We start from the raw sequence: 21620 nt of genomic DNA, 5'->3' as shown, positions 1-21620 counted from the left end.
CGTCCATGGTCTGCCACCGAAATTTTTATCTACCCACGGCTTCAAAGCAAGCTCCAGAATATTTTCCCGATAATATTTCGCATTTACTTTGACGCCAGGCTCGATAAAAACGATTGGAGAGCACCCATCTGCGGTTACAGGGGCCCAAACCATTACTGTGACGGGAGCTGCCTTCTGGTGGCCAATCGATGACTTTAGCGGTCGTATGAACGGTCAGTCAAATAAATCCTATCATTTTGGGAGTTCACGAATTACTCAATTTGAAATATTTTCTCGTCAGAAAGCACAATGTTCGGAAATTTACTACTTTTGGTCAAGCGAAGCAACTCTCGCTCTCTCAAGTTTGACTTATTGCTGCTTTGGTGTGAGATCATACGCCTTTTGGATCTTGTAAGGCTTGACTTTGAGATCATTTTTCGGTATGCGGCGGATGCTACGATCAGATATTTTCAGTTCTTTTGCCATTTGATTGGCACTTCGTCGGGGATTTCGCTCAAGTCGCTTCTTCACATTTTGAATCATTTCACGTGACGTTGCAGTCTTTTGATGACTACCTCCATGACGTTTCGCGATGCTACCAGTGTTGTTGTAACGAGTAATTGTGCGATTTTCCAGCCAAATATAATGCAGTCACACTATTACGATTGAAATTCGTCTGAAGTTGTTTACACTTCGAGTGGTGGAGCCTGTAAATTAATATAAAAACCAGTGAGTCAGACCGAACACTAGAACTAACAGTTGAAAAAAAGAACGTACAAGCTAACCAAAATATTTTTTTTTAAATAATCTTCAAAATCAAATACCTCGAAAACAGTTAGGTTTTGGATATAACATCCCCAAATCAAATAAATCAAAAACCAGATAAACAAAATTGTTCTTATTAAAAATTTCTTAAATATCTAGGCCCTGGTGGCCTGTTTTTATGTAATATACATAATTTCACCCGTAACTCTAGAACGAAAAGTCGCATTCAAACTGAAAAACCCGTAATCTAAAACGTGTTTTTTTTATTTCGACAGTAGGCTGAGATCAGATTAGATTTGTGGGGGTGGGACAGGTCCAAGCACTTGGTCAGAAGACCATTGCACTACACCCGGATAGATTGCAGTAGAAATCATAGAGAGACAGGATAGATATTATGTGGATGGTAAGGCGGAAAAACTGGTTTGAGATCACTCTTCCGCAAATCTTCTGAATTCATTGATAAATCTTACGAAATCCGGAAAAGGAGAGTATGAACCTTATCCATACTCAGTACATCGCAACCCAACAGCTTAAGTCTGATTCGAGTAAGCGCCAGACAGCTACAGAGAAAAGTCTCTGCAGTATCCTCATTCTCAGGACAGGATAGGCGTATTGGGTCGCCAATGATTTCCATGGTAGCCATATGCTGGCTACAGGCTTTGTGCCTCATGATTACACCACCATTACTACTAAATTTTAGGAGAAAGGTCGCTAATTTCTTCTTTGGTCCTTTCGCAAAGCATTTGGCTACTCTGCAGGAGACCAACTCAGACCAACGTCTTCTACAGGTAGACCCCATGAAACGGTCAGTCTATAGTTGAATCGTACCAGAATTAACACCTAGAAAGAGTTCAGGGCCTAGTTGTATGCTTGTAGAGCTTTCATTAGCCAGTTTTTCAACCAACTCGTTCCCTGCTAATTATAATACCGTAGTAATCTGTCCTGTAGTATAGGAGTACTTAGTATCTTCATCTTAGTACCATCCAAATCCGTTAGCATCACCGAAGATAACATAGATTGCAGTCCGATGGTGATAATAGAAAAGCTGAATAGTAAATGCTAAAGGTCTTCGACTAGGTACAGAAGTGAAAACTAATTTTTTGAACAGAAACCCTGATACATAGAAAGCATTGGCTTTTCAAAGAACAACAAGAAATGCGCTCAGTCAGTATGAAGAAATTTACAAGAATATCCGCCAAAGTAAACAAATGTTAATCACTGATTTCGTGCCAGCCAAAAGTAAATCAACTTTTAGTAACTGAGTGGAAATGTAACCAACATCTCAATTAGGGAAGCTGCACCTATGGAAAAAGTTGATGAATTTCCTACTAGTGACTCGAGTAGTGATATTACACTAGTCCTACCAAATAAAAGGAGAATTCTAGCTTTAAAAAACTCCGAAGAAGCGCAAATACTGAATTGAATTTCTGTGATAGTTGTTATTAAAGTTGAATTTTTGTATCGTCTTTATTTCTACAGACAATTGTTAGTTTTTTACGTTTTGATTGTTTTTATTTGAAAGGAATCTTGTTAATTAATGTTTAGATGCGCTTTCATTTTCAAAAATTAATTGAACTGAAATTAAATAAATCTTTGTATCGTTTTATACGAATATAATAAACATATCCTCGACTTTTCTTTGCCTTCTTTAGATGGATTTGTAGGTTTATTGAACATAGCCGTCTACTTTGTATAAACTCTGTGCCTCGTTTTACACTGTTTCGGTTTTGTGCGATTTTTCCGAGAACGTAACTACAATGCAAATCGAGGGATGAATTCACTTATATTTTTGTAGGTGTTAAGGGGTTAGGGGTAGTTGGAGGCCCAAAAAAACGATGATTTTCAATATTTGTTTTTTGCTAGTCAATTGCTTTATTTTACAAAAATCATCATGTTTCAACTTGACTTTAGCAAAATTTCAAAAAAATCAAAACATTAGTAATTGTAAAAGTTATCGCTGTTTGTGTGGAATTCATTTCCCCAGAAGTCCCTTGCGATGATCATCACAAGTCCTTGGGAGTCAATCGGAGAAGAAAAATTAGTTTTATTAATAGATAAACTTGTGCCTGATCTAAGCTTTTTGATGAGAAACATCTATTGGCTTACTTGTAAACCGAATCGTTGGCGTGGCGACGCTTGCCGTGTGTAGTAGTATTTATGTGTTGTAGTATGAGAAGTGCTAAGCCAATTTCAAAGGAACAACTCACAAATGATGTGAGTTAAAGTGTGTTAGTATGTGTGCCATATTAGAGAGACATATGTAGAGTTGCTAAAGAGCGGCAAGTTGGATGCTCGTGAGTGCTTAGTAAATGTTGGTGCATTATGTGTTTTTGAATGTGTTCGGTAATTAGCTATGTAGATAATAGGAATTCGATTACAGAGAATTCATGGGAAACTGGAAGGCTGGCTAGAGTGGGCACCTTTGAGGCGCGCTCTCTGTGCGAAGAAATGACGAAGGTCAGTGTTTGAGTTGAAAAATATCAAAAGGTCACAGAAAGCAGAGCCACAGCAGAAAGAAGTTTCATTACTCAATTATTTAAACCAAGTAGAACTATTTTGCAATGCCAAATTTATTGCTTTATTAATTCGAAATGAAAAGTGCAAACTTATTTAATAGCAAATTCGAGATATGCCAGATCGTAATGAGCAAAAGTTGAAATTGAATAAAAAGTTTAAGCCTATGGAGGAAGGCATATTTTAAAGACACATTTTGATTATCATAATATACAAAGTGACACAAAATTAATCATGCTATCGGATTATTTATATTTTTTACAAATAGTGCAGTACGACAATCATAATTGAAATTTGTGAAGTGTAGAGCTGCTGTATAAGAACAGACAAGCAATGGCGGGCGTAAAGGTCAAAAGTCATCAGTCAGTATAATTTTTTTTTATTATTTTTTAAATTTTATTTAATAATTTTCAAATACAAATCTGGATGATTAATTTTGCGCCACCTGAAAATTCAAAAAATTTCATCACACAAAGTCATTATTTTTATTTAATTTTATTTAATAATTTTCAAATACAAATCTGGATGATTAATTTTGCGCCACCTGAAAATTCAAAAAATTTCAGCACTCAAAGCACACTTCAAAAAGAATTTCAATTGCAAATCAACAACAATCCAAGAGAATCGACTACCAAATATGGAACAACAATAGATGCTGTATTTGTGAGATATCTTGATAATATTTCATCCAATACTTTTGTAACGTACTTTAGTTGTCATCGACCAATCGTCACAGTAATACCGGCAGAGGAAACGTCGAATATAACTATTACTGAAGTCACAGATGAAAATATTTAAATTGTGGCTTGATATTAATATCAAATTTTGATATCACATGTAAATAAATGTTTATTAAATAAAGTTACCATTTTCTGTAAGAAATTCGTAATACTTCATTTTTTCATTAGGTTATATTTGATTCCAGTAATGATATTAACTTTTATGCATATTACTTGTACATACACGATGTTTCACATCTGCCAGGCGTCCCATGACGGCTCACATTTTTTTTTTTTTTTTCAAAATTAACAATATGGCGGCCTAAGTAAATATTTTTCAGATTTCCGAGAAAAAAAACCGACAATTAATTGTTTAAAAAAATGGAAATTTTTGAAAAAATCCCTCGATCAGGCACGAGTTTTTTATGTTTTTCAAAAGCAGTTCAAATTTTATTGAAGTCTACCAAGCGGTTTTTAAGTTACAGTGATCACCAGTTCAAGAAACATAGTTTTGAGAAAAACGCATTTAAAATTTTGCTATCGATTACCGGAGCGCCCGAACGCCCCTTGTTAATTGTTGAATAACTCGAAAAGTATTTATCGGATTCACTTAAAATTTTCACACAGATATTGCTCTTTAAGAAAAGGCAAAAAAATCTAATTTTTTGAAAATACTGACTACCCCGAACTCCTTAAAAGATTATCAAACTTGAAGCTGTGAGAAAGCTTTCTGCAAATATTTTTTATACTTACTAACTTTTCGGCTTAGTTTTGTTGTATGGAACGTGTTCCGCTTGCTTTTTATTATTATCGCATGGCATCTTAATATTTATCAATTAGTAGCTTGAAGCGAAAAACGAAAAATTTCAACACTGCTCTCCACCCGCCAATGTGTTTCGTTTCTTTTCTTTTCTTTGAACATTTCTTTGTATGCATAATCGTTACCATCAAACCAAACCTCCAATCAAACAAACAAACAAACAAGTACAATATTAATGCTAAATCCAAATAAAATCCCTTAAACCAACTCGCAATTATTTCAAATCGCAGTTCTTCTGATTATAGTTCGTGCGATGCGGCCCGCCCCTGCCCGGCGAAGAGAAGGTATGACTAAAGGACATGTCGTCGACAAAAGCACGTCGCGCCTCTAGCGCTGTCACTGGTCGTGGCAGTGGTGGCTATTCTGGTCCAGGCAGCAGTAAATCAGCCGCCCGCTTGCGCAGCAACAGCACCGCACCCAGCAGCCAAAGAACGCATACCAACGCGTCGTCCACGACAGCGGGAGTTATGGGTGGATTGCGCAAGTTGCCTTTTCTGCGGCGAAAGACCGTCGATCAGTTGCGCATATGCCAGCCGTTGATGGAAGAGGGAGCTGGGGGTGGAGGCGATGAATTTGTTAGCAGAGCGAGTAACTGCAATAGCCAAAGGAAATGTGCGACTGGAACAATGGTAGTGACAGCTGAAAATATGTCGACGACGGCGATGGCGACGATAACAACAAATGCAACAATAACAACAACCACATTTACAGCAGCAGCAGCAGCAACAACAACGAGTAACTACTACAACAATAGCAACAATAGAAACAGCAGCAGCGGCAGTTATAGCCTCGATGGCTGCAGTATTGAAGGCAACAGTCGCGCTGGCGGCACTTTACTTGTTACCACCACAGCTGTGCATACCAATCCTAATACTTGCACATACAACAACAATTTGCACTTGGATGGCAACAAAATGGCCGACGAGGCATTGTAAGCAGCACTACAATGCGATGCAAATGAAATACGCGCGCTATGTTGGGCGTAAATTCCACGGCAGCACAGCAGCAAAAGTGTGGGGTGGCATGTGGCTGGCGGTGGCGATGTGGTTATCAATTGTGGTATATGGTATGTTTAATTTCGGGGCATATGTAGTTTGATTTATTGTAGGATATGAGATATTTATAGTCCATACGTATGTAACCCATTTCAGCACACCCTCAGGACTAAGAGCTGCGCTAATAGCAACAAATTTATGATTACTTATGTGTGATTGCTTGGAAAAAGTTGAAAAGCGCATTGCTTGTTAATGCAGGCATGGAAGTGCAAATTCATGCAGCCTTAATGCAAAGTAGTCAAATAGTGAATTAGTGTTTTCGTTAGTTATATTTTAGTAGAACTTTTGAATAGTGAAAAATAACTTATTCTTTGCACGCAGGAACTCAAATGGAAAAGGATAACAGCCAGTAATGAGTAAATCGTGCATATTATTTGGATTGCTAGGCAAGTAATTAATTTAAGTTTCAACTAAATATAGTATTAAAGATAAAGGGTTTTCCAACGGGGACAGATTAAAAATAAAATTAAAATGGAGCAAAAACAGGCTGTGTGTGAGAGAATTATTTTCAATTTCCTGCATATAATTTTAATCATCCAGTCGTATTAAAGTACTGATGAAAAGTAAAGTAGCTGAACAGATTAAAAATAGATTTATTAAGGTGTTTTTTTAAATAAATAATTAGTCTACCTGTTGTAAAGCGAACGTAAACAAGCATACCTTAAGGGGAACGCCACTGTGAAAATTCAAAAAAAATCGATTTTTAGTAAAACTACTTAAGAAACTGTGGTAAAAAATTTACAGCGAAATTCGCTTTATTCCCGATTCTATGTGCACTTAAGTGAGAGCCCGTCGGTTCGGCCCCGTAGCGCTTACGATACGATGCTTAATTTCAAACGCGTTTTTCTCGAAACGACTTTTTTTGAAATTCACCATAGGAAATTTTTGCTAGATAACAAAAAAAGTTTAATTTTGCCGCACGGTGTAACCCCAATATTTTTTTCTTTTGCACATGCTGCTCAATCATGCAATTCGCCGTGATTATTTTGTATCAGTGACTGAATAGAATAACAAAAAATAAAGAACATGCATGCATCGAAATTGGAAAACCCTTTACTAAAATTTTTAGGCATAAACTTTTATTACTTTATAATTTGCTCAAATTTATTTGTTTTCCAGCATAGAATTACATTGTTTTAAGGACCTACAAATTATACTTTTTTTTGCATTTTTATGGCCAGCAATTTGTAGCAAAAAATTGAACTCTCTGCTTAAAATGAATTCACAGTCACAGTGTTGTACGTCAATCATATTTAAAAAGAAATCTTTTTCTTTTATTTATCAAAAAAAAAAATAGGATGATTAATTTTGCGCCACTTTTTATAATGATAGGCATGCATACTTGTGTGGTTTTTTGTTTGTTTAGAATTGAGATCAGCAGAAAGCTATGCTATTAAACACAATTAATCAGTTTCAACGAATTCTATGTTTTCTTATATCCATATATCTGGTTTAGTAAACTTTAGATGTGTGTGACATAATTTGTTCACTTATTTCGCCTTTTTCCAATTTTGGCGATTTTTTGCGCACTATTTTATAAAGAAGCTATACTAGGCCTGAATCGAAAAAAAAATCACGTTTAATAATGGGTGTAAAAAATTTTGAAAATCGAAATTTGAAAAAGGCGAGCCAATAAGCACCGAGAAATTGGTAAGTCGTAAAACACTCAGGCTAAAGAGCCCATTGAATTCAAAACTCTGAAAAGTAAAATAGGAAAGGAGAGAAGTGACAGAGAGAGAGAGATAGGCTAGAAAAGAAACAGAGACAGAGATAGCTAGCCCTGTGAGAATTTTCCAGATTCTATGGCAAATTTGAAAATATCCCCCAGTTTTACTCGTTCTTATGACATCGGAACCCGTAGCCTTGCCCTAGCAAAGGGCCTTCTGGGCAGTCTCCCTGTCACTGAAAACTGAAATTTGTTTCCTGCTCCATCTCCTCTCGATTATCCATTCGGCTACTTTCACGATGGCAAAACTTTCCGTTTGGAAAACAGTTACCATTTCTCCCATGACATAGTGATACTTATTACTATCGTTTAAGTACCATCCGGATCGAAACCCTATTTAATTCTTGAAATGAAAAGAAAATATCCGTCAAAACTCCCTGAATGAATTCTGGATTACTCCATTGCTCACGCAAACCTGACTTCAAATTTCCTTCCAAATGAAATCTGGTCGTCTTTATGTGCCAACAACAGGAGATACTGCTCAGATAGCAACTTAAAGATTTCTCTGTGACCGGAAGTTTCGTCTTAATATTTTCGGAGTCTACTCATGCCTTTTATTGCTTCCTGTTGTATCTTAATATCCAGGGGGAGCAAATCAAGCATAGCATTTAGGGCATTACCAGAGGTTGTACTCATGGCACCTGTGATGCATAAACACACACTTCTTTGCAGTCTGTATAGTTCCTGGATTGTGGACTTAACCATGCTCCGTCGCCACCAGACACAGAGGCGTAAGTGAGAATTGATCTGATAAGCGCTGTGTATATCCATAGGACCACAGCAGGTTTTAGACCCCAGGTTTTACCAAATTGAAAAATCCTCAATGCGCGATTCACCTTCAGTGAAACGTGTGTCTCCCAAGTCAGCTTCATATCCAAAATTACTCATAGATATTTAACTTCATCGGAAAGACCAAATGTCACACATTTTAGTGTTGGAAGACTAAGTCCATCCAAATTCCGTTTTCTCGTGAACAAGACTATGGTGATTTTGTTCGGATTGACGGAAAGACCTTGTCTCATGCACCAGTCATCGATTTTGTCCAGAATCTTCTGCACTTTCATGCAAAGCCGCCTTCATTACTCCTTTGCTCACGCAATGGAAATTTGACATCAAATTTCCTTTCAAATCACTCTATGGGCGTAAGCTCGCCTTAAGGTGCCAAAAGAGATAGCATCTTAAAACTTTCTCTGTGTTTCGAAGTTCCATCTTTGTACCAGAAACCATATTATTGGAGTCTATACATAGCTTTTATTGCCTAAGATCCATGGGGAGCAAATCAAGCATAGCATTTAGGGCATAGGTGGAGTGTTGTACTCATGGCCGTAATGCATAAAAATACACAAACAAATGTTTATCTTCAGAAATGGATTTAAAACTAATGGAGTTATTCAACTTTTTATGAAAAATACAATTCCCCTCCCCCCTTTACAAGTTTTGGCTACACAAGTCAAAAATATTTGCTTGACAGTTGTCATAATGCACGCCAGGGCACTTCATGTCGTGTCAAGGCGAATCAATTAAAGGTGGTGTTGGTACCTCAGCTGAGTTGTGTTTTTTTTTTCTTTCGTCGCGTCCATGTGGCTGTCAGCTCAGAATGAAACAAAACTTTGCTTTGACAATCAAATGTTCAGAACATTGATGTTAGTCTAGTGCCACCGTCTTTAATGAATGCGCCTTGTGTCGTTCACAGTCAATCAACGAAGTTATAGGCTTAAAAGTATGCAAAGGTTCTCACACCTGGCTTTTAACTGTGAGTCTGGATTATGGGTGCGCTTAGAAAATTTCCCATTTCGATTTTTGTTTTACTCAACAAGATCCACAAGAAGAAAAAAACATCACTTTCCAGATATATTTGGGCGTCACACCGTGGAAGGCACGAAACAGAATTGAACCGGACAGCATGTAACTGGTTGACGGACGGGTGGTAAAAAGTTGATCCATTTCCGTCGGAAAATTCGGTTGGTTAAACACAATTACGCCGGAACGGTTTTCAGCTGATATTTTGTGCTTATAATAAAATTAATTTTGTAATGAAGTCTTTTCGTTTGCTATATTTTTGAGACAACGGAAAAAAACCACGGTATACTATAGTATTGATATTTTGCGGTTTTTCTTGCGCAAATCTAATATTTGTTCGCGATTTGCCTGATGTTGCTTGTAAGCAAAAAAATTACCATCAAGTGATCAGAAAAGTAACCCTAAGTCTTCAACCCGGCGGAGAAAATAGAAATTAATCTAAGTATTTTCTCGCCAAGAAAATAATCGACGTCAAAAAATCCGTTCTCGCCGCAATTCTGTGCAATTTCATGCTTTTAAATGGGTTCCAATTTTGACAACCCGTTACCGGATGTCCGCTGCATTTCTGTTCAAGAGATAAAAGGCGAGAGAAATTGTGAATCGAGAAGTATAAATTGAGTTTTTTTATATCAAATCTATCTTTGCAATAGACCTTTGGTGGACTGCCGGCTTTCCGGGAAAGTCATCCGAGATACTTAAGGACATTTAATCACATATTTAAAAAAAAAAAATCATCTTATGAAATTAAACGCTCCACTAGCCGCAATCCGGCTACGGCTTATTTTGTTTATTTTAAAATTATAAATTTTTGGGTAGCTAAAAGCACTTGTTTTTTTGTCGGTACAGACTAGCAAGTACAGCACTTAGACAACATTAAGTCCATTGTACTCCACTCGGGTTCCCTTTTTAATTTTCTTTAAATCTACTCGCCCTCCGAAGGTATCTGAGTAGATCTTGTGGTGCCAAAGAACAAAGGTAGCTACTTCTTCAGTGTCAAAGACCTCAATCCTGATTCGAACGAAGGCCGGGCAGACGCACAGAAAGGGATCCGTCGTCTCATCCTCTTCTCCACATGCTGGGCAGAGTGCACTGTCTGAGATGCCTGCTTCGCCCATAGAAAGTGACCTGACATCAGTCGAACCAGCTGCTTACATCTACATACGGACTCTAGCTTGCTTTTTATTTATGGTTCCAAGAGTAAGTGGTGAGGCTGAACTGCATAGTATTGAAATCAAATCAAGTTTGAAGTCCTTAAAGGCTAAGTGGTACCCTATACTTTTAGAAATAATAAAAGAATTCACGACTGCAATATCAAGAAAGTGAAAAAATATTCGGTGCCACCACTTACAGCTTTTTCTATACAGCTCGTAATACTTCTTTAGCTGATCTAACCTGTCAACGTTATTCATGTGCATATTATAGTCGTATATTATTTCAGGCTTTTCGATTTTTTTGACAGAACCATTGCTTTGGCGTTGTTGTACCTACACAAATTTACTCGGATCTTGAAAGTTAGATAAAGCTGTAACCTCTCTTTTGTCAATCCACTTCATAAAGAGTATACCAGAATCACTAATTTGCCAATCATAGTCGCCCCGGTCTAATATCGGTAGGAAGAAATTGGTTCGCACTGTTCCGCAGCCATTTATCAATTGCTTTTTCAGCTCAAGAAAAACACTTTATGGTGTTTCCCCCCAAAATCAGTAGTTAAGCCAAGAACGACCCGTTCTCCAAGTTTTTTTTCGACTAGATCTCCTTTTCTACCCGTATATATCTCGAACCGATGAACATAACCGGTGCTAACATAACTACATCCAAGTTTTGAACCCTCTTTTTATTGGCTTCTTCGGCATATACTGGATCAAAATTGATCGTCCTATTAAAACAGTTTCTGTAGAATACAAATATCAACGTATCTTAAAAACTACCTTAGAATCTTATCATTGATTCGTCTATCGCAAGGTACTCGCCAGGATTAAAGCACAGTTTGAAGCGCTCTTGCAGCATGTCCAAATATGGTTGAACTTTGTAGAGTTTGTTGAATGATGGTGATCCTCTTTTTGGCATTATAGAAGAGTCGTTCAAATGCAAATTGCTTAAAATCCAGTCAAATCTTTTCACGGGCATTATTTTGAATATATAACTATCGTACAGTTCTGGGCGAGATGACCAGTAATCTCGATAACTGGGCATACAAATTAGCTTGGAATGCTATATGCTCAACCACAGCTGGAGTTACCACTGAACTGAAAATTGAAAAATTGTCGTGTGATGGCATGCTTTCGATAACATCAATAGGCCCCTGCATCTCGCCAGCCAATACTACTAACGGTTCCATAGAATTTTGCTTACTCCACTTGGGTGGCCCAAGCAGTTCACGGTTTCTTCTTAAATCAGCTAGAGGAACTTCATCATCGCTATCATAAACTTCTCGTGAATTATGGGCTCTGCTAAACGAAAAAAAAAAAAAACAATTTTTTATAATAATCTTTAAAAAGCAGTTTTAAAAGACTTGAATAAGAGGAATCCTAATAATATTAATTTCATACTCGAAATAAAGCGAAAAAACATGGAGAACTTTTTACATCAAGAAAAAGAAACAAATATGACAGCCAAAAGAAAAACAAGTATGGCATCCAAATTTCAATAAGCTCACATGAATGCTATCAGCCTTAAAGGCTAGTATTAACTTGACAACCGTCAGGTAACTGCACTTCGCCAGCAACATGCAATTGGCTTGCTGTGAAATGTTGCTAGCAACATTGATTGTCAAATGTGAAGAAGGGTCAAATTTATCAGCATCAAACCAGAAGCAATTAGCAAAAGCGAATATCTCGAAGATGGTTTAGTTTTGCGCATCATCTCATAAAATCAAACTAATCAGAAATGGCCTAAGTAATAATGTCCTTGAATGTCGAGGGCGACATTCCCGGTAGTCCTTTATAAATTGCTGCGTAACTGTTACTTGTTCCTGAATTATTATTATTACAATACTTTTTGTTTGTGACACTTTATGAATAGTGCATTTATTTTTAAAAATATTTCATATTATAAGTTGGACTACTCATTTTGCTAAATACTCATATTGAGTTAACAATCCATTGTTGCTTCATTAGTCAAAGAAATTAATTTAGAAAATAAATTGTTATATTTCTATGTAGCTTTTGTAATGAAATTAGTAGCTGTACTTATTTTGTAACTGTACTAACGCACGCCGCCAGCACTCAGCCACACAACACCTCACCAACTCAAATACTCGGTCATCGACGGACTAATTAAGTGTTCGCACTCAATAACCATCGAATGCTTAGATATGGACCAACAACAATTTGGCAACATTGGCCGCAAAAAGTTATGCAAATATGTATTGTTGCCAAGTTGCAAAAATCAAAATTTACAATAAAAGAATGTAATGAACGCAAGAAATGAAAAGCCTTCTACGAAGTACCGAGCTAAGTTGGGTAAAAGGGCCATCAAAATAAACTAACAAAGAAGAAGAATAAAAGCAGCTAGAACACTTAAGTTTTAAATAGTAAGAATACAGAAAAAATTAAATATATAAATATAATAAAATATTCATTTGAAAATGTACGTCTGTCAAGTGTTGTGTGTATGCAAATTAAAACAAAAAAAAACAATTAATTAGAGGAGTGGCACTTATGAATTGAAACTTATTTTAAATATTTCCTTTAGTAAATAATTTATTTTACTGTACAACAATGCATTTACAAAGCCAAGATTTTTAAAGTATACTGAAAATAATTTGTATAGAGGAAATTTCTTAGAGAAGTAATAAAATAATTTTTCATTTGATTTGTTTGTACAGAAAGCTGAATCGACATGTAAGAAGTTATAAATTTTATTTTAAGATATGAAATGTGTTATGTGCATACTTACATACATACATATACTTTTTTTCTTAATCACATGCAATTGCTGAATTTTCGTACTTTATAAGCATATTTTTACAAGAAAATTATTATTTATTACAAACTTTATTTAAAATGGTTTGCTTTCTGTTGTGTGGATTGCAACTATTAAAGGCAATAAATGTGTAAAAATTAAAAACAAAATGGTGGCGTTTACTTTTTTCAAAGCGTGTAACGGTTTATTTGGTAAGTAGCAGGACTAGACATAAGAATTTTATATATAGAAATTCTCCGTTACAATTTCAGGCAACTAAGACTAGCCGAATGGGTTGGTGCGTGACTACCATTCGGAATTCAAAGAGCACTTAAGTTCGAATCTCGGCGAAAGATCAAAATAAACAAAAAGTTTTTGAAGCGAAACTTCTTAGGCGTCGATGGACGAGCGATAATGGAAAGTAACATTTCAAGGCCATGCAACGTTTTGCGCATTTTCGTTCCGCGAGAGAGAGAAAAGATATAACGTAGAGGAAGAGGAGAGAGAGAGCTATACCTTATATATAGCTTAGATACACTTTAGGCTATTTTTCCTTGTAGTTGCTAATTTCTAGTGAGAAATAACGCTACCTACTTTTGGGCGCTTGTTTCCGTTTTCTGACTAGTGCTTGTGCGTACTATAAAGTGCTATCCATTCCGGCGTCGGATTTATTGGTATTGCCATGCGGTAATTTGTGCCGTTGCTGCGGCCCTCGAATTGCGGTGTTTGTATGGGTGATAAACGCTCGGAGTAGTGCGCGTTGTTGCCACGGTTTGTGTCCGGCGTTTCCCGTTTTTGTAAATTTTATTTAGATATATATTCTTTCTCTCTCTCTCACTCTCATTCTCTCTCGGGTCTCTCCCTCTTCCTTTGCCTGCCTTGAAAGTTTCATTTCTGTTATGTGTACTACGCTCCACGCCCTTGTTTTTTAATAGCGGTCGCCCCTCGGCAGGTGATGGCAAACCTCCGAGTGTATTTCTACCATGAAAACGCTCCTCATATAAAATATCTGGAATTCGGAATCGGCTACAAACTGTAGGTCCCTGTAATTGTGGAACAATATCAAGACGCACGCCACAATAAGAGAAGGAGCTGGGCCGAGAAAGGATGTACGGGCAATTATATGTTTATATATATATAGGTATATAAGACTAGCCGAAACAAGCGCTTGGCGTTTTTTCGCGTCGGATGATCAAATGTGCAGCACTCACAGGACGAAGACGCACTCACCTAAGAGGGTTGCCTCTAAACACATTGGTGATATGGACCAAATTGCCTAAGAAAGTGGTTATAGTTATTCATTAGAAGCCGCCAATTATAGGCTCCCTTCACTATGGCCGAATAAGAACTAGAAATTTTTTTCTACAAAATTCTATTTTTGAGTGTGTATTCAATATTTCATAGAAAATGTTGCCAAATAAGACAGACCCTATTTAAAAATTTTACCAACCATGTACAGCGAAAAGCAATAGCGATGGAGTATAACTTTATCTATGAAATAGTAAAAATGCTAAAAATTAATTTTTTCCACCTGGGGTCTTTGTGTGAGACATGTCACATGATATATAAGTACACGCATTAGAACGTCAAGTGAGCACTTACTGCTTTGTCTAAGAATCAAAGAACAGTTAGAAAACAGTTTTAAAACATTTGAATAAGAGGAATCCTAATAATACTAATTTCATACTCGAAATAAAGCGAAAAAAGTGGAGAACTTTTTACATCAAGAAAAAGAAACAAATGTGACAACCAAAAGAAAAACAAATATGACATCCAAATTTCAACAGGCTCACATGAATGTTACTAGCTTTAAGGACTAGTACTAACTTGCCACACATCAGCTAACTTCACTTCGCCAGCAACATGCATTATTTGGTTTGCCATGAAATGTTGCTAGCAACATTGATCGTCAAATGTGAAGAAGGGTCAAATTTATCAGCATCGAACCAGAAGCAATTTCAAATTTTTGATAAGTAAAGTATTTTTAAATGAAATTCGACGCATATTTCACGGCAATGCAATTTGTATGGATTTGTAAAACCATTTCACGTAAAACACAAACTTAGTGCTATGCTTAACGAGCAATTGGCTCTCCGCAACATTGTTGTTACGCTAAGGTTCTAGCAACAGCAACATTTGCATTCAGCACTGAAGACGGCAAACATATTGCGTCGTTTATCATTGAACTATGGGAACAAATAGGAAGTGGAAGAAAGATAAAGAAGATCATGCCGATACAATCTAACTGATTTATCGCAATCAAAAGCGAAGACAGGTAGTTTTAACCCAAGCCGTTTTAAGGATTATATTGAATTCAATAAGAATGATTTTAGCAGCACCACAAAAATTCTAGCAGGACATTATATAGTAGAATGAATATCATCCTACTAACCTGGGAATATTTTACAATGGAAGTTGCAGGTTCTGTTGGGAGGAAGCTGAAACCACCAAACTAAATTTCATTAAACAACTTATGCATAAGTCGTACAAACATTTGGGTAAATTTACAATATTTTACTAGAGGAGGAAATAAAGTCAATAAAATAGTCAATAAAAAAAATAAATACTAATATAAATTTATTGAAATTAAATTTATTGAGGAAATTGTATTCGGTGATAAACTCTGAACTAATGAGGAGCACAATAAATGTACTGAATGGGCCCCGCATAGTAATAAAAAGTTGACACGCTGTTAATTATAATCTATTAGGCGAACATAAAGCAAGAACGAGCAGTCGAGATATGCGTGTTTGCTTTACTAAATCTTTGCACTACTACGCCAATAAAAGCCGCGTTTCATTTTCAAGTTGTTCCTATTTAACAGTCAATGTATAAAATACTTCGTTCTCTCTTTATAAACATACAAGGAATAACTGAAATCGAAACGAAGTTCTCATCAGAGTGCTTTGTCTGCAAAATTTACTATAGAAAATATGTATATGTATATGTATACATATGTATGGATGTACATACTTATATATGGCATATATGATTGGCGTCTACAACCTTTATTGGCCGAGTGTCTGCTCAAATTGCGTCGTGGACTCTTTGGTATAAATTTTATGCCGAATACGAAGAACAGATGGTTTTAAGAAACGGTTTTTATGGGAGCAGGCGCGTAGCCAGGATTTTTTTTCGGAATATTTTGTGTAAAGTCCTCTCGTATATATAAATATAATATAAAAAAATAAATATTTACGGGTTTTCTATCAATATTTCATTTATAAAAAATGAGAAAAACTTTAAAATGGGCACAAAACGGCATACAGTGCCTCACATATATGGCATTAAGTAAATCTTACTTCAAAATTCGGAAGATATTTTTTCCCACTCCTCGAACAAAACAGCCTCAAGGTCATTTTTTGATGTGTTCCTGCACCTTAAGCTCAAGATAAGTCCAAAGATTTTTAAGTCTATAGGGTTTATGTCAGGACTTTGGTGAGATGTTTGCAAATGCTGTGTGTTGCAAAGTATTCGCATTTAACATCATAAGCTGTATGATTGTGTCCATCACCTTGTTGAGATAAAAACTCGTTCCTTGAATTCGGACAGGCATGTCCTAAATAAAAGAAGAAGAATTTCTTCAGTCCTGATAATGGATAAATAAAGGTGCTTATCCATCATACCATCTAGGATATAAAAACTAGCTTTCAGACTCCCTGAGCTGATATACAGTCACAAATCATAACAGAATCTCCGCTGTGCTTAACAGTGCATTTAAGGTTGCTTTTTCCCAGCTCTTCATTTGACCTCCGCCATTGCATACGGAGCCTCGACTACTATTAATGCAAACTTATTTTATAATTTTATAATTCATTTTCACAACGGACTTTGGATCTACATCCGACGAATAGAAGCCACGCACAAACTACTAGGCTAAGGCGGCCGTTAGAAGCAAGCCAAAATGCTGGAAGTTCGTCTTACTTCTTTCCCAATACAGTACTTAAAGGGTTAAGAAATTACTATATTATTACTCTAAAGCAACAAGAAAGATTACTTCCCTATAACACCAAACGCCCCTGTCCACTTAGCAACCAATTGCACCTTTGGATATGTTCTATGGGAGCCTGTAGCAAAAAATTTGCTTTGAAAACAACAAAATAGTGGGATTTCCTATTGCAATCATTTTGGGAGCAGAGTATTGAAAATGACGAACTTAAAACAACAAAATAACAAATTCTTGATAACTGCGTTCCTATCGGTCGACATGCAGAACTGAAATGTTTTGTTGTAAAGCAGTTCCCATCATGCAGAAGTGATTTCATAAAAAAAGTAATAATCATTCACATGGAAGCGAGCTTTTCATTAGGGTGATCTTTATATACTTTCTTGTTTTTCTGTCAAATATTGATTCATTCATAGAACGGGGTGGATAGGCAGCTGAAAGAGTGAAGAGTTTTTCATGGAGAGCAAAAAGACGCGCGTAAAAAAGAAATACGTTCGCTTCACTCTCTTGTCATTTTAGTTAAGCTTTTCGCAGTCATTCCCGATCGCTATTGTACTGAATTAAATGAATGAAACAAGGAAACTAGAAACAAATTTCATCAAATTTTGTTGCTTTCTAGTTGCGTGCTTACGGAATGCGAGCTTCGACCACTAAAATTAAAGAAAAAAATAAAATAAGTTCTCGGACTGCCAACTTACAAGCATCCGAAGCGGTGGAAAACCAACCAAGTACAACGGGAGCAGTATAAATTCTTTGAATTATTTTTCATCACGCTGTGTTCTTGAATTATTCCTAATTCCAATTCCAATCCCGCAATTTTGCTCTGTATGACGTCTCTTTTACTGCGTCTCTCCTATTCGCTAGGTATCAGTAATATTATCTAACTCCATGAAACATTTTATATAGGCTTTTGTGCTAAAAGTTAGGCAGCAAATATCAAAAGTAAAGTAAGTCACCCTGAAATTTCCGTTTCTTTCTCCACAATTTTTAGCAACACAACGATGAGCCTATCTGTTGAGACCACAGAATGCTACTCTTCAACCTTTTGGTAAATGGAACACACCTCCCAGCATTTCTTTTCTTAGAGAGGTGTTTGTGTTAAAATGTATGCGAAAACAAACACGAAAACATCGCTCGCTCTGGTTCGCTTTCATGTTCGCCTGGTCATTCAGTAAATAACGAATTTACGCAGTCTCTCTGTAGTTGGGTTCTCTCAAGAAAAATTAATGCGATTGAGTGTAGAATGTAATGTAGAATGTAACTAGGAATAATGTTGCACAACAATGTTGCTAGCTTTAGAAGTTATCCATCAATAAAGTCTAAGTAGCCTGTACGATGCGAGTATCCCTCGTTTTGTTGTTTGTGAAAGTTGTAGGTAAGCATTCATTTTCACAAACTATTGCTGGCCTGCTGGTTTATGCTCACTTTTAAGAACCTATTTTATAGAGGCGTGTATAGTTGAACATAGGAAAATAAAATTGTTTACTTATTGTGAATTACAAAAATTATTTTTGAGAGATACAACCAAGCAGTCGTAACTGCTGCCACACCTGCTGTTATCTTGCTTTTGTGTTTCACGATGGCCACAAGTGTTGTTTAGGTTGAACAGGTAGTAAACCTACTAGTTTTTAATGAGCTGTTGAAACATCCCAATCTTGAATGAAAAATGTACATGAAAAAAATTCAAATATATCTACGCAGAAATATAAAAATTTGTTCAATGCATCAGACTTGCTAGACCACATTTCTATGCAACAGATGCAATCAAACAAAAGTTCAGACATTTTAGTCCAGACTTTCGAAGATGTTTTGAGGACATTAAACCGAGATACCTCATAAAATATAGTCAAAGATAGTTATTTTTATAGTTTTAAGCCGGGAAATTGTTTAAAACCTGAATTCGTGGGTATACACTGAGTCCAGATTCAGATTCAGTACTTCAAAAACTTCCGCCAAGGTATAGACGAGCTTTTTAATTAAAATTTGCATTTGCCTGTGTTACTAGAGATATCCAGACTGAATATGGCAGCATTTGGTATTCGAAAACTCGGTCAACTTTATACGTGAAAACACGCCTATTTATAAATTTTTCTTAAATGTCTCTCTTTTTGTGAGATTTTGAATTTAAAGAAATTTTTACATTGAAATTCCGTTTTCAAGGCGATCTCATTGGAGTTTCAGGAAATAAAGAAATTAAATTAATGTTAGTGCAAAATAGCTGAGCTAATTCCGAGTTGCTTTACAATTTTATTAGACCTCGGTTACTCGGTTTTATTTTACTTGGTATTCAGTAAATACGAAAATAAAATACATGGAAGTTATCGCGTACGGCTTTCTATTTTCATTCTGTTCTATTTTCACCGCTGAAGTAACTGCCATATTACAAGCCGTTCAATACTGCGCCAAAAGTAAGGGTAAATATATAATTTGCACCGACAGTTTGTCCTGCTTCCAAGCCATCAAAAACCACAAAAAATCAAGCAAAATCATCGACAGTATCAAAAACATACTAATAACCCATCGGAGTAGCATCAAAATTATGTGGATATCTGGGCACTCCGGCATCCAGGGTAACACACTGGCAGATACAATTGCCAAAGTCATGTTCATTACACCAACAGTCACATCAGAAGTCATCTTATTCATGAACAGAGGCAAACTAAGTTACTTCGTGAATGGTCGTATTATAAACACCATTATTCCAACATTAACCCCAAACGTTCAAAGCCTGCCTATCCATCATCGGTACCCACCAACCACATTACCCCATACACACCATAATTACTAGCGTACACCTATTACAGGATAATACATCCAACACCTGCCCCTTCTGCCAAGCAACAGTCAGTGTACATCATCTAATGGTATCCTGCCCAGAACTTGCTTCTCAAAGGCATCACCACTTCAGCAACACAGATCCTCTTATATTTCCAAAAGAAGGCACTGAAGAAAACATTAAAAAAATTTAAAAATTTCTGAAGGACACCGACTCTGGCGGTTGATTGAAGTACCCTTAACTGTTGTTGTTATGTAATTTTTTATTAATGGTATCAGATCGCATAACAGGTTTCACTTGTATTTAGTCTAAAATCAAAAGAGGTGTCTTACCATTTTTTTGTTTTGGAACATTTTGATAACCAAATAGTTTTATCTTACCTCACATTCTTCAAAAGAACGTAATATACGTTTCTCTCACATTTTTATTCAGGAGATATTTCAAAAGCAAATGACAAATAAAGTCGACAACTTCAAAGTCAATAAAACCTATTATTCTAGTCAATTCTATTTTTCTTCTATTTTCTATTGTATGCACATCTTTATTATTTTATTTTCATTCCTTCAAAAACATGGTAAAAATCTTGACTTTACTCTGCGCACTTCTAATTTTCAGTGTTTTAAGTGCGTACAACACTTTTTCGAAAACCTAAAAATCATAAAAAGACTTAAGTAAAATAATTAAAAATATATATTACTATCACGAATATCACGTGTCCGCCGCGGTGCCCAAGAAAGTTTCGTCAATTCCTGGTACACTTACGACTTTCACATGGCACCAGATCCGGATGCCATGAGTGATGAAAGCAGCAAAAAGGCAGGAGCGGCCGTAGCAGACGTCTTTTCCCAATTTCGTAATAAATCAGTAGAATATGAAAGTAGCGCCCAAATGTTCACCGTTGAAATGTGAAAATACGCCGCTGCTGAGCAGAAAGGGTTAAAGATATGTGCGCTCTTATGTAGGCGCCTAAAAGCAGGCAAATGAAATTAAGTGTGGTGCACATGGATTGGTTTTATTTTAGTTTTTACTCTTGAATTTTATAGCTGACAGGTTTTGATACCAACAATGCAAGCGTTTATACAAGGTGGCGCAAAAGTAACCTTGCGATGCTTTTTGGCTGTAATTAAAAAAAAATGAAAAACTTTGATTCTTCTTGTGGATTATTTTTAATTTTTTTTTACATCAAGTCGAGAATATGATGTCATGTAAATGGCCGCCGCCACAGTTGATTGCCATTTGAGCCCTTTTTATGGCATTTTCCATCACTTTGGCCAAAACTTCCGGCGATAGGTCCTCACATTCTTGACGGATATTGTCTTTAAGAGCTGCAAGAGTCTAAGGCTTGTTGACATAAACCCGGGAATGCATCCTTCAGCATATCGGTTGTGGCACGTGCAGTGTGTGCCGTTGCACCGTCCTGGTGGAACCACATGTTTTCCAATCCCAATTCATCAAGTTGCGGCAAAAAGAACTCGTTGATCATTGCTCTGTAGCGCTCACCATTCACAGTAACCGTTTGGCCCACGACGTCTTCGAAGAAAAAAGGTCCCATGACTCCTCCACCGAAAACAGCACACCATACAGTGACTTTGAGCGGGTGTAATGGCTCTTCGTGGG

At 36.5% G+C, this 21620-nt stretch overlaps 1 protein-coding gene across 1 annotated transcript in view; it reads left to right on the top strand.

Annotated features, from left to right (window-relative positions):
* Positions 1 to 6515, top strand: part of LOC128867418 (calcitonin gene-related peptide type 1 receptor) — a 95896-nt gene extending 89381 nt beyond the window's left edge. Inside the window, 1 exon segment of the mRNA XM_054108609.1 lies at positions 5043 to 6515. Coding sequence (XP_053964584.1) covers positions 5043 to 5732 — 690 coding nt within the window. The 3' untranslated portion in view covers positions 5733 to 6515.
* The last annotated feature ends 15105 nt before the right edge of the window (positions 6516 to 21620 follow it).

The sequence above is a fragment of the Anastrepha ludens genome, chromosome 6, assembly GCF_028408465.1.
Source record: "Anastrepha ludens isolate Willacy chromosome 6, idAnaLude1.1, whole genome shotgun sequence".
Taxonomy (NCBI): domain Eukaryota; kingdom Metazoa; phylum Arthropoda; class Insecta; order Diptera; family Tephritidae; genus Anastrepha; species Anastrepha ludens.
Note: the sequence above shows the minus strand (reverse complement) of the source record. Positions and strands in the feature narration are given on the sequence as shown.